Genomic DNA, 12,849 nt, shown 5'->3' with positions numbered 1-12,849 from the left:
GATTGGGGATTTGCCCTGGGATACTTGGCCAAACTTTCCCATTGCCCCACTGTCAATATTTCCCATTCCTGTCTGTCATCCTCCCCCTCAGAAGTCGTTGCATTTCAATGGCAAAGCTGAAAGTATATTTTTTGTGACTTACTTTGGGATCCAATTCTCAATATGCAGCTAATGTAATAGTGTTTATTTATTAAGACTTTACAGTATTTTTAAAAGGATGTTGACAATTACATCATAATCTGTGCAGTCATTAAGACAGCAACAGTGATTGCCTCAACAGCTAGCCCAAAGTTCTGGATAAGGAAAATGAACAGAATCCTTGATAGTGCTCCCTCTCTCTCTCTGTCTTCTGTTAGCCTTATAGAGAGATCTTTGAGTTCTTCATAGAGGACTTCAAAACCTACAAGCCCCTGCTGTCTGCCATAAAGAATGAGTATGAAGTTACATTGGGTAAGATCTTGGATTCTGTTCTGCTGGGAGTAACAGTCGTTCTACACAGGTGGCTTTACACAGTAGATTAGCTGTATCGGATAGTTACAGGATGAGCAGTAGAGGCAGGCTTCAATGCCAAAATAATAATAAATGGGCTCTTGTTAACTACCTCTTGTACTTATTGAGAACCGGAGAGTCTGTCTGTCTAATGAGCTGTTGGTTCTGCCTCACTGATAGAGAATTTCCGCCCATCAATCTCCAGAATGGACACAAGCCAGGCAGCAGCAGTGCCTCAACTCTGCCCCGGAAGGACCACTCCCATGGTGGAGTGGGCCGATGTTTTTAACGATGTGACTCCAATTGCATTGGGAACTAGGGCTGGGATAACACTTCTAGCAGGGCAGGCAAGGACTGAACGGACTGCTTCCAGGTAGCTCCTAGTGTCCCTCAAACTTGCCCAGAGCTCAGAAGTCACAGCAATGGACGCTTTATAAACACTACAGCTGGGTAGAAATAGACTAACCATCCACTCATCTCACACAGGCCACTGACCAGCTGTCAGCTGGTAGACGTTCCATCTCCATTGACGCAGTGTCCTGGAGGTGAAATATTCTATGTCCCATTACCATTCCCCTGAACCAGCTAGTCCCCAAACCTTTCTTTGTGCAGCAGTATCCTGGATGGTGGCAGCAGGCTCTTAACTGGGGAAAGAAGTCAGTTTTAACTATGAATTTAAAACATTAAGACAATTTCCCCTTGAGCAGTTTGACCACCTCAATCTAGTGGTGATTTGTCTCCATGAGTTCCCTCCATGGTCTGGTTTCCATTCCCCACTCAGGCCAAACTGTGTTGCTTCTTAAACATCTAAATTTAGATGTTTATTTTACCCTTCCATGTAAGTTAGGGTGCAATGTTCCTCATAGAGTCTAGGGGAACCCAACAACATGTGTTTATAATACAACTATTTTTGGAAGCCAAGTGAATACACTGGCCTGCCTGGAGAATCTAGCTGCCATGGTAACAAATGGATTTGGAAGCTTTAAGAATAAAAACAAAAATGAAGCAGGGATATGTTGTTTTTTAAGTTTAGGGTGGGGATCCTGCCATCTCTCTCTGTTGTGAGGAGCTACCCATTTTTCCCTATTAAAGTTTTCCCCCTATCTGTGAGCCTCACAGAGCCACCATCCTTTCAACTAGAGAGGGCTGGAGGGGACTATAATCAAGTGAGTTCTCCACCTCACTCTGTGCAGCACACACAATGGGTTATGACTCATTCCATTCCTAGGATTTGTCTTTATTCTTCATTTATGCAATACTGCACGTATACATATAAACCTTAGCGTGAGCCCGTCTGAGCTGGGTTTCTCCCTGCAGAACTTCCTGTCCCTCCTCCACATTCTCTCTTGCTGCAGAAGGACTTGCAGTCTTATGCTCCTGAATCGGAGCTAATGAGTCAGCACCAGTCTGCTGTCAGAGTGAGTCAGTAGAATAGCTCTGTACCTGAAGTCTGACTCTTGATCACAGGAATTTGGCTGCAGCAAGTCAAAATCACTCTTCAATTGCTTGATGGTTTGTATGGACTGAACAAAAAGAGACACCTCCCTATCCCTAGGGATGAGCATGCTATCTCTATAGCACTTCATCTCCTATTGAAACTGAAACCAAGCCTCCAGTATGGCAACGTACTTTGACCACGTGTGCCACATTTTACATCATAGCCAGTTGGGCCTTATCTTGCTAGTGTGAGTGACTCGGCAGCTGTCTCATTCCCTATTAGCTCTTGTGAGTAACCAGAGCACACTGGGCTTGTGCTAGTTGGTGCTCTGTCTCCTAGAAAACAACTTTCTGAAATAAAATCTCCTTGTGAACATGAAGACATTAAGCACAAGCCAGAAAATAAAGCTGTGGGAACGAGGCTTCACAGACCCCCACAGCTATTTGTACAATTCTTAGAAACATTTAGCGTTGCTGGAAACTCCATAAAGACAAGAGCTCAATGAGAGGGTCTGTCTTCACTGCAGAGTAAACTTGAGTTATCTACACTCCAGTTACTACTCTCAAGTAGCCTCGCTCAATTGAAAGTGGCCACACTGTAAAACAGCACTCGAGCTGTTGTGTCCCGACATTGGTGCCGCACTCACCGGTGTGTAGCACTGGGCTTTCTGGGGCCACATACCATGGTTTAAGCCAGTGCTCGCCAACCTTTTTACACCCAAGATCACTTTTGAATTTAAGGGCAACCCAGGATCTACCCCGCCCCTTCCACGAGGCCCTGCCCCTTCCCCAAAGCCCCACCCCACTCATTCCATCCTCCCCCCCCCATCACTCGCTCTCCCCCACCCTCACTTACTTTCACCGGGTTGGGGTAGGGGGTTGGGGTTCGGGAGGGGGTGCGGGCTCTGGGCTGGAGCTGAGGGGTTCACAGTGTGGGAGGGGGCTCTGGGCTGGGTGGCAGGAGGGGACTCTGGGCTGGGGCAGAGTGTTGGGGTGCAGGAAGGGGTACAGGGTGCTGGTTCTGGGAGGGGGGTCAGGGCACAGGGTTGGGGTGCAGGAGGGGGTACAGAGTGCTGGCTCCAGGAAGGGGCTCAGTGCTGGGGTTTGGGCTGCGGCCTCCCGCCGGGCAGCACTTACCGCTAAGGCAGGCTCCCTCCCTACCCTGGCCCCACGCCGCTCCTGGAAGGGGCCAACACACTCTTGTGGCCCCTGGAGGGGGTGGGTGGCACATGGCTTCGCGCGCTGCCCCTCTCTGCAAGAACCACCCCCGCAAGCTCCCATTGGCCACAGCTTCCCATTCCCAGCCAATGGGAGCTGCGGGGGCGGTTCTTGCAGGCTGGAGCAGTGCATGGAGGGAGACCCCTGCCCACGGGGCCACGCTAGCTGCTTCCGGGATCAGTGTGGGGACATGGCAGGCAGGGAGCCTGTCTTAGCGGCAGCCCCGCTGTGCCACTGGAGATCACGATTGACTGGGAGATCCTCTAGGATCGACCAGTCGATCGCGATCGACCGGTTGGTGACCATTGGTTTAAGCTGAGCCGCTCTGTGGATCCTTTCACAGTGAATTGTCTGTTCTTTCTGGACACATGGGGAGAGTTGGAGAAAGGAGGAGCACTTGAGTGGCTTTATCCTGCAGCCACACAGCAGAGTGATCATCTTAGCAGCTGACAAGTTGGGCTCACTTGAGTTTTAGCTTATACTCCTGGTGGGCCAGCTCACTCGATTTAAAACCATCACCACCCTACTCAGGGTTTTGTGTGTGGACAAGACACAAGTGAAGGGCAACACTCAAGTTATAAATTGAGTTAATTTTGCAGTGAAGACAAGCTCACAATCTTTTGAAAGGGCAACACTTTCCCAAGAGCGACTACTTGTCTCTGGAAAGTGACTGTGCTGAAGTGTCTAGAGTCCACAGGGAATTATGAAGGTTAGAAACAGCAGGTTCAATCTCCTAGTAAGCTCCCTGGTTACAGAGATTTTTTCAAAGCCAGAACGTAGCTGGGTGACTTCCACTACCTGCGTTGGAAAATGTGAGTAAAATAGCACGTGTCACCATAATGTCATGACTTAGGATGTTGTGAGGGATGTTGTGTTGTATCTCTAGTGTGCCGGTAACAGGAGTAAATGTATTCCTTTGGATTACTACAGAAACTGGACCTTTCACTTTTCCTTTCCAACAGTCTGTTATTTGAGCTCATCTGATGAGAACTGGCAATGGCTGGACTCAGCATATCCTAGGACCCTCCCTACACAGGGCTTTTCACCACAGTCTGCCTCGCTTGCACTAGCACAGCTCCACAAGTGGCAGCAATGGTGAGAACAGCAGTGTAGACTTGCTGTGGGCGATTTTAACAGCACCTTCTCTAGACCTGCCCTGAGCAGGTGGTGAAAGTCCTGGTGGCTGGTACACTCTGGTGCTCCCCACAGTGCTACTATGAGGGGAGCTGCCCCAGTGTACGTGCAACACTGGGAAAACTTGACCAAAAAGAAAGACACCTCAGAGTAGTCACAGCCCTGGAGTGAAATCGCCTGTGCATCGTTTTTAGTGATAGAAAAGTGGGATGAGAAATAATGCCTCCTATTCTAGGACTGCATGCACTTTAAATTGTAAAATGCAGAACATCCTACAACGTCTGTGCATAAATACAATGACAGGACGGCTTTTGGTGGAAGAGAGCAAGTCGGGCTATCTGGACCTCACCAGCAATTCTTTCCTTCCATTCACTCCTCTCTCCAAAATGGGTGCTTGCTGGCTCAGCATAGCAGTTACTATGGCAGAGCCCTTGCTGTGCTATCATTTGAGCTCAGTACACACGGCATCTTTGAGCAACTCCTTTAATCCTGGCAGCATTTGGTCTCATAAAAATAGGAAAGACAAGCAATCAAAACCCACGGCATCTTATTGTGTATTTGTAGCTGGAGTATCAGCAATAGAATAAGTGCTGTCACTAGGTCTACCCCATAGGTGAGTTTAAGAAAAAAATTATTTCAGTGGAAGGTCCAAATTAGAGCAGAGCCCTTGGGTTCTGTCAGAGGAGTCAGAGAGCAGGGTGGGAAAGGCACGTGAGTCATCATGGGCAATCTCCTGGAGGAGCCAAAGGGAAGAGAGCCTGGTAAGAGGGAGGAGCATCCTCAAAAGGGAAGAGAAATCATGGTTGGGAGTGACCAGGTGTTCCTGACAATCACTCCTAGGGGAGCAGCACGCATGCGGCTGTGGATCTAGAGGCAGATATCTCCACCAGGAGAAGAATGGAGGATTCAAGCTGTCTCTTTCTGGTAGTGGATGGGTAATGAGCTACCAGCTGACTCTACCCCACCCATCTGCCATTCCACTCTGGGAGATCTATTAAAGTGAAACCTGGGGGGAGCTGGCCACATCTGAAGAAAATCATGGGTGCTCAAAAAAAGCCAGAGATCCTTTTTGCATTTAGTGTTTGGAACCAATATAAACAGCAGTGAATTAAGATCAGCAGCCCACATGGAGCTTATACCTATAGGAAGAGAGATCAGCAGAATACAGTCCCAAAAGCTAGAATTCCAAAGAAAGCCAGCCCTCAGCTGCTCACCATAGCAGGTGGAGGAAAAACTTGCTGGTTTTGTCCCAGGTTCCAGTCTTGAACAGTAGGTCTTAGATAGGGCTATGGAATTTGACTCGTCTGCCTATTGAATCCTTAATTATGAGAGCCCACCCTTTCTTCCTCTAGCTCACCTGAGGGAGAAGATCCGCTCCCTAGAGCCCTTGAAGGCAATGCTGGTGTCTGTGTCAGATGAGTGCACCCGGCAGATCGTGGCACTCCAGGAGGAGGAGAAAGCTGAAATAACGATGCTGAAGAAAGAGAAACTGTATTTGTTAAAGCTTATTGACAAGATGAAGGAGGAGAAGGGCTCCCTGCAGACTCAGGTAAAGTGGGATAATGATCAACCAGATGTTTCCCACCCCAGCCTTATGCATCTAGTTCCAGACAGCCCGATCCTGCTCCCACTGAATCAATGGGAGCAGCCCCAGGCTTCGTAAGGTGCTGATGATTTGGCGTGCTCAGCCTGATTCCGTGCTAATGCAGAGGTCTCCAGCCCAACGTTCCCTGCAGATGGCACGTTCCACTGTGCTAGGCTGTCAAAACTCTTCTGCGTTGTGGATGTAGGTTTGTCTTCCCTGGTGCTTAATTTGTAATGAAAGGGGTCAGGGCTCAAGCAATTTTTTTACTTTCATAACTAACGTAGCAAGTCCAGGGGTGCCAGGGCTATGAACTGCCAAGCATAGAGGTGCAGTGTCTTCCCCAGCCATCATGTCAATGCTTTTCACTGGGTCTGTGGACACAATACATGGGATGGGCACATTACGGACACGTGACAAAGCCACACATGAGTTATTTAGATCCTCCCTCATGAGTGTTGAGAAAAATATTTATACCAGCCACATAAAAAAACCTATTAGAGTAATCTAAAAGAGCTCTAAAAGATGTCTTGATGATAAACACCAATGTCTCATGGCCCTGCAGAGCTGCGTGACTACTGAGTCCGGCTCTAATTCTCCCTCTTCCAGTGAGATGAAGATCAGACCACAAGACATCAGATATAAAGCCATGACATTTTTATGTATAGAAAGGATGTCCCTGGCCTGGATTTTGGGCAGATGGATTTTCTGTGGGAAATCCCCATTTAGGGGAGAAGGAGGAAATATTTAAAATGGCTGAAGTTCCTAAGAACCGTGGAATACTAGATGAGTCCCAGGGGAGGCGAGTTAGTGGGCAGAGAGCCAGTCAGCAGTGCATGGGAAATGCAATTGAGCTCATGGCTCCAAAGTGTGTCACGACTCCCATTTCCATTTGTGTGTGTGGGTGTACCTGTATCTACCTGTCCATATTGTATCTATCATTCATTTTATTGTAAGTGATGCTGGTAGTGACACTTACAGCGAAGTCTGCCGAACATTTTCCATTGATAAGTTTTCAGTTGCTTATAACTTTGTCAAACAAACTGCTCGGGCTAGAATCTGAGGTGTCTGTCTGTCACAGGGGTGCTCTACTCACTGCTAGAGCACCTCCTTCTGGCCACAGCTGGGGATTTGCTCTGCAAGGTCAATGCCACTTCCTGCAGTTGTACTCCAGCACTCTTATCCCTCAGGATTCATCTGCGCCCACTTTGTGGCTTGGTCCTCTGACCAAGTCCCTGTAGTCCTCCCCTCCCACTGTATCAACATCTCTCAGGATCCACTGTCCTAGGCAGTCTTCCCTTTCACTTCGCCCTTAATGATGCCACTTCTCCAGGGGCTGGTAGGGGGATCCAGGCATGCCCTCTACACGGGATTCCAGCCCAGGGACCTTACAACAAGCAGTGAAAGTCAGCACAGTCTTATCCCTGGGCTGTTTCCTACCTTGCCTTCTCTCACCTCAAGAGTGACTGCAGCGTTCTCACTCTGCCATCCCCAGCTGTTCTCAGCTACTGAACTTTATACAGGCCCCTCCTGTTCCTGTCCCGGTCCAGCAGAGTCTTGTCTCTAATTAGTCTGATTTCAGAGTGGCAGCCGTGTTAGTCTGTATCAACAAAAAGAACAGGAGTACTTGTGGCACCTTAGAGACTAACAAATTTAATTGAGCATAAGCTTTCCTGGGCTACAGCCTACTTCATCGGATGCATGTAGTGGAAAATACAGTAGGAAGATATATATATATACAGAGAACATGAAACAACGGGTGTTACTATACTGCTCCCGGGCTCCTCCTCCAGGTGCAGCCAAGGAGGTGAATTGGCCCATGTAGCTACCTTAACCCCTTCAGCCTTCTGTGGGGTGGACACCCCATGCCCCATCGCACTGCCTCATGTGGATTTGGTTTTAAGTTTCAGCAAGAACTGAGTGAAGCTGTTGTGACAAAGTGCGGATTTTCCCTTGTTATGTTGTATGTGAGCCTATGTGAGTCTTACTGTTTTGCTTGAATGCTGTGGGTGCCTCAGTTTCCCTGCGCATTGCACCAATGTCTAGGTGGTGGGAATACGGGGGTGTGACTTTTGCGGCGGCTGCTCCAGCTGCCTGCATGGATGCTCTGGCCGCCCCTTCGGAACCGGAGACCCAGGAGGGGGATGCGACCAGGTGACTCTTGGCCCGGGAAGTGAGACAAAGGCCAGAGGAGGAGCAACGGGCAGGGCAGGGGCCAGGCGGCTGGAAGCGAATCAGTCTCGGCTGGCTTGTGACGCAGGGGAAGGATCAGAGCCCTGGCTCTGGGCTCCCCTCCCCCCAAGATGGACTTGGCTGAAAGCCACTGATTTCTGTGCTAACAAGTTCTGTTCTATGCTGTGTTCCTGTCGACTTATAAACCTTCTGTTTTACCGACTGGCTGAGAGTCACGTCTGACTGCAGAGTTGGGGTGCAGGGCTCTCTGGCTTCCCCAGGAGCCCTGCCCGGGCGGACTCGCTGCGGGAAGCGTACGGTGTGGAAGGGGAGGCTGAATGCTCTGAGGTCAGACCCAGGAAGGTCGAAGCTGTGGAAGCTTCTTGCCCTGGAGACAGTCTGCTCAGAGAGAGGAGGCTCCCCCAGAGTCCTGGCTGGCTTCGTATGGAGTAGTTCCAGAGCATCACCCGGGGACTCCGTGACAGCTGTTTCTAAAAAAGAAGTTAGGAGAAAATGGATATAGTTTTGACACTGTCAAAAGATGTATTCAGTTGTTTCTTTAAGGAGCTCTGGCACTTCCAGGGTTTGAAGCGGGAACTTGAAATGGGGCAGGGGTTGAGGAAGTACCTTTTGCTGGCCTCATGAAAATCCACGCAGATTTAGCTGACCTATGACTACTGAGCATCACCATTTGCACCTACTTAGCTAAAATCTCCAACCATTCCATCCACACTGAGCATGCTCCAGCTACACAGTGCTTCCTAACATGCTGTCCGTCCACACCAAGCATGCTTCTTGCAGCCACAGAGCTAGAACTCCTGACTGGGGGATAGCGCAGCAGCAGCAGCTGCTGTCACCGCATCGGCCTAGGGGAAGGCAGGGGTTAGGCAAGTAAAGGTAAGTGTGGGAAGCACAGTTCCCTCTAAATGCAAAGGTTAAGCTCCCCCTCCTCTTCTTGGCTTGAAGGTAGGGTTACCATATTTTAATTTAAAAAAAGGAGGACACTCCGGCCCCGTCCCAACTCTGCCCCCTTCCCGCCCCCAACCCCGCCCCTTCCCCGCCCCATCCCCAAAGTCCCCGCCCCAACTCTGCCCCCTCCCCTGACCACTCCGCCCCCCTGATCCTCCCCCTCCCCTGCTTCCCGCGAATCAAATGTTCGCGGGAAGCCTGAAACAGGGAGGCAGCAGGTAAGCTGGGGCTGGGGCGGGGCGCGGTGCAGCGCGGCGCGGGCCAGTCCGGCCCCCCCGGCCAAGCGGCTCCCTCCGGCGGCCAGCCGGCCCAGGCCAAGAGGCTCTGGCCCCGGCGTCTCCCGCCCGGCTCGGCTCGGGCCCTGGGGCGCCGGCCCTGGTTCCGGCCGAGCGGCTCCGGCCCGCCCTGACCCCGGCGGCCCCGGCCGAGCACAGCCGGCCCCGGCCCCCGGCCGAGCACCACCGGCCCCAGCGGCCCCGGCCCCCGGCCGAGCACCGCCGGCCCCAGCGGCTCCGGCCCCCGGCCGAGCACCGCCGGCCCCAGGCTCCAGCCCGGACCCAAGCCCCACGACCCCTCCCTCCCTATTTTCCCGGACATGTCTGGCTTTTTGGGATTTCCTCCCGGATGGGGATTTGAGGCCCAAAAAGCCGGACATGTCCGGGAAAATCCGGACGTGTGGTAACCCTATTGAAGGTGCAGCTTGCCACCCCATCCACCGCTCCTTGGCTTGTGCAGTGAAAACTCGCTCCTATTTCAGTCTATTTTAACCACTGGGGGAAGGAGTTCTGGGCACCAGGCAGGGGCAGACCATGAGTTCCAGTCTCAGCTCCTCACTGACTGGTGCTAATGGTTTTGTGCACTTCACAGCCCTCCTTGATGAGCAGAGCCTCATGCCCCTCCATTGTACAGGTGGGCTAACGTCACTTCTGGCAGATCTGGGAATGGAAGCTGGGGCCAGATTCTCTGCAAGCCTCTCAGAGGTTCAGATTATGGGGGGATGGTGCGGGGGGGCACGGGACAAAGGTGGTTTATTGTATATGTACAATATTACAACCAAAACAATGTAAAAGAATGCTATTAAGGTTGCAAAGACAGAACGATTAGTTTTCTTTTGGGCTTTTCAACGATGCTCATCTCTACAGTATCTGAGAACTTGAGTTCAGCCCAGCATCCTGTCCCCTGCAGGTGAACAAGCTGCGGAAGAATGTGGCCAAGGAATACATGCGCTACATTAACGAGTGTGACGCACGCAAGCTGCTGCTAGCAGACCTGAATGAAATGCGCAACCAGCAGTTGGAAATGTCGCTTCGCCAAGTCCAAGGTAGAGAAAGCAATTTTTTGTAAGAGCTTATCCTGCAGCAAGCCCCAAACCCAGAGCCACATAACCAGCATTGCATGGAAGTCTCAGCACTCACCCGCTACTTAGCGTAACAGGTATTCCGGGGCCAGATCCTGCAAGGTGCTGAGAGCCCTTAGTGCCTTTTCACTTCAGTGGAAGTTGCTGGTGCTCAAGGATCTTGTGACAGGCAGGCTGCAAGGTCGAGCCCTCGGAACCAGCGAACCTTCTGGAAGTTCAGGATCTTTAGCATTTGTGTTTACAAAACTGCTCTGAGTTTGTGCCCGTCAGGTTACTTGCCAGTGATAGTGATTCTTTGAGTAGGTGGCCCCTGCAGAGTCACGCTCTGGGACGCTTGCACCCCCAGAGCTGCTGGTTGGGAACTTGCTAGAAAGTAGTAGCTTGGTGTCCACATGAGCGCCCCATATCTGGATTTGAATGTTCAGACCCAAAGAGAGCACATCCCTGCTTCTGCTCTGTCCCTTCCTGCCAACCCAAAATCCAGCCTGGGACTTTGAACATTGGTAAGGAGGGCAGGGAATGTGGGTCCGCAAAGATAATTTACTCCAAGAACTACAGTTCCTGGTAAGTAGCCTTTCTTCTTGTTCTTTATTAGTACTGATTTTAGTATTGAATGTTTGCATTACAATAGCAGCCAGAGTCACCAATGGGGATTGAAGCGCTATGCAAATAAATATTTGCATAAATATATACATACGACCTTCTCATAAACAAACTAGGGAAATATAACCTAGGTGGAGCTACTATAAAGTGGGTGCATAACTGGTTGGAAAACCATTCCCAGAGAGTAGTTATCAGGGCTTCACAAGTCAAGCTGGAAGGGCAGATCGAGTGGGGTCCCACCCCTACCCTTGTGTATATGGTCATTACAGCACTGCCGAGTCTCCCAAATTCTGGCCCTGCTGTGCAAAGCTTCCAGCTACTCTCCAATCCCCTTCCTCCTCCTCCTTAATTCTGGAGGAGCAGCTCCACATCTGCTCCTCCTTCAGCCCAGCAATTAACTGTGCACCTCCTCAGCCCCACTGCAGATCTGTCCTCCCAGTCCCACGTTTGCTTCTCCGATAGCTCCTGGGTTCTTCTACCCACCTTCCCGCTCCCAGGCAGGGTGTTCCAGGAGGGGCAGAGGCACCGTCCTGCCCCTGTTGCTCACAGGAGGGGAGGGGGGAAGAAGGGATGGAGCCACCCTGAGCTGCTGTGCTCTTTAGTTCCCTCTTCCCCCCCCACCCCCATCCCGTGAGTGGAGTGTCAGCTCCTGGGGAGAGAGTTCTGTCTGCCCCCTGCAGAAGCCCTGATTGGCTGCTCTTCCCCAGGAGGTGGGGCAGTGGGGAAGGCAGCCAGTCAGATGGGGTTTCCCCCCCGAGGCAGGGCTGACATTCACAAGAGGACTGGAGATTTTCATGCCGTGAGCAGATGGGCTCCAGCCCCAGCCAGACTCATGTGACTCTTAAACTGTCAAAAGCTGGGAACACCAGGACTGCTGCACTGCCTCAGTGGCGACAGCACATCAGAACCTCTGGGGGCTTTAATAACACTCACCTGAGGACGTGCCTCCAGAGAGCCGGGCTCGCAGTCACAGCCCTCCATCTGACTGTGCATTGACGATTGTTGTTTAAAGAGGTCAAGGGTGAAGACTTGGTCAAGGTAACACTGGCGTTGAAGATAGCTCGGCAGGACCTCACAAAAGCCCAGGTGGAGCTGAACACGATGAAAGCAGATTACGGAGACGTCGTACCCAGGAGAGACTTCGAATCGCAGGAGAAAAAATATTCTGATCTGTTTGAGAAGGTGATCATAAGGCTGTGTCTACTACACAAATACCACCCTGTATCTTGGGGTGCAGGCTGAAGTATGGACTCAGCAAATCCAGGAGGTGCTCACTCCAACCCTAACTTGTCCCATTGCACCTGGCTCTTGTCTGTAGGCCCAAGGAGATACGGTAGGGAGGAAATGTAACGCAGAAGTGCCTGCCAGTTGACAGTTTGGATCTCAGCCTTAGCAATATTTCAATACATTGTTTAATTCCTCCCCGCAAATAAATGTCACATCCCCTTGATTGGGGCTTCCCATAGAACAATTAAAGAGCCACATCTGGACAGCTGTAACCTCTGGATTCAAAGCACTGCTGGTTTTGCTGTGGTGTATTAACAGTAATATACAGAGGTGGAGAGGTGTTGGTTAGCATAAATATCCTACTGTGTAGCCTGCTCTCTTACTGGTAATAAGAGAGTCAATGTTAGCTGCATGTAGTGCTGTAGAACACGGTATAAATCAGGTAATGAAGTTAGGGATATCTTACACCATAGCCCTCTCCATAGCTCTGCTTACTGAAAGAAGCACTCAGCTGGTAGTTTCTGTGTCTGCCTGGTGGTGCTGCTGCCTGATAGACTGGGAAAAAGTTGATGTATTATCAAGGGGTCTAGTTTGGGGGTGCCCAAATTTGCTTTTTGAGCGCTGCCCAAATTTGCATTAAAGGTGAACTGCAAAAAGCATA

At 50.8% G+C, this 12,849-nt stretch overlaps 1 protein-coding gene across 1 annotated transcript in view; it reads left to right on the top strand.

The window, feature by feature from the left end:
- TSNAXIP1 (translin associated factor X interacting protein 1) overlaps window positions 1-12,849 on the top strand; it is a 55,382-nt gene that overhangs the window by 28,997 nt on the left and 13,536 nt on the right. The window contains exons 5-8 of the mRNA XM_065416737.1: window positions 357-450; window positions 5,631-5,827; window positions 10,187-10,322; window positions 11,974-12,143. Coding sequence (XP_065272809.1) covers window positions 357-450; window positions 5,631-5,827; window positions 10,187-10,322; window positions 11,974-12,143 — 597 coding nt within the window. The remainder of the gene's footprint in view (window positions 1-356; window positions 451-5,630; window positions 5,828-10,186; window positions 10,323-11,973; window positions 12,144-12,849) is intronic.

The sequence above is a fragment of the Emys orbicularis genome, chromosome 14, assembly GCF_028017835.1.
Source record: "Emys orbicularis isolate rEmyOrb1 chromosome 14, rEmyOrb1.hap1, whole genome shotgun sequence".
Taxonomy (NCBI): Eukaryota; Metazoa; Chordata; order Testudines; family Emydidae; genus Emys; species Emys orbicularis.
Note: the sequence above shows the minus strand (reverse complement) of the source record. Positions and strands in the feature narration are given on the sequence as shown.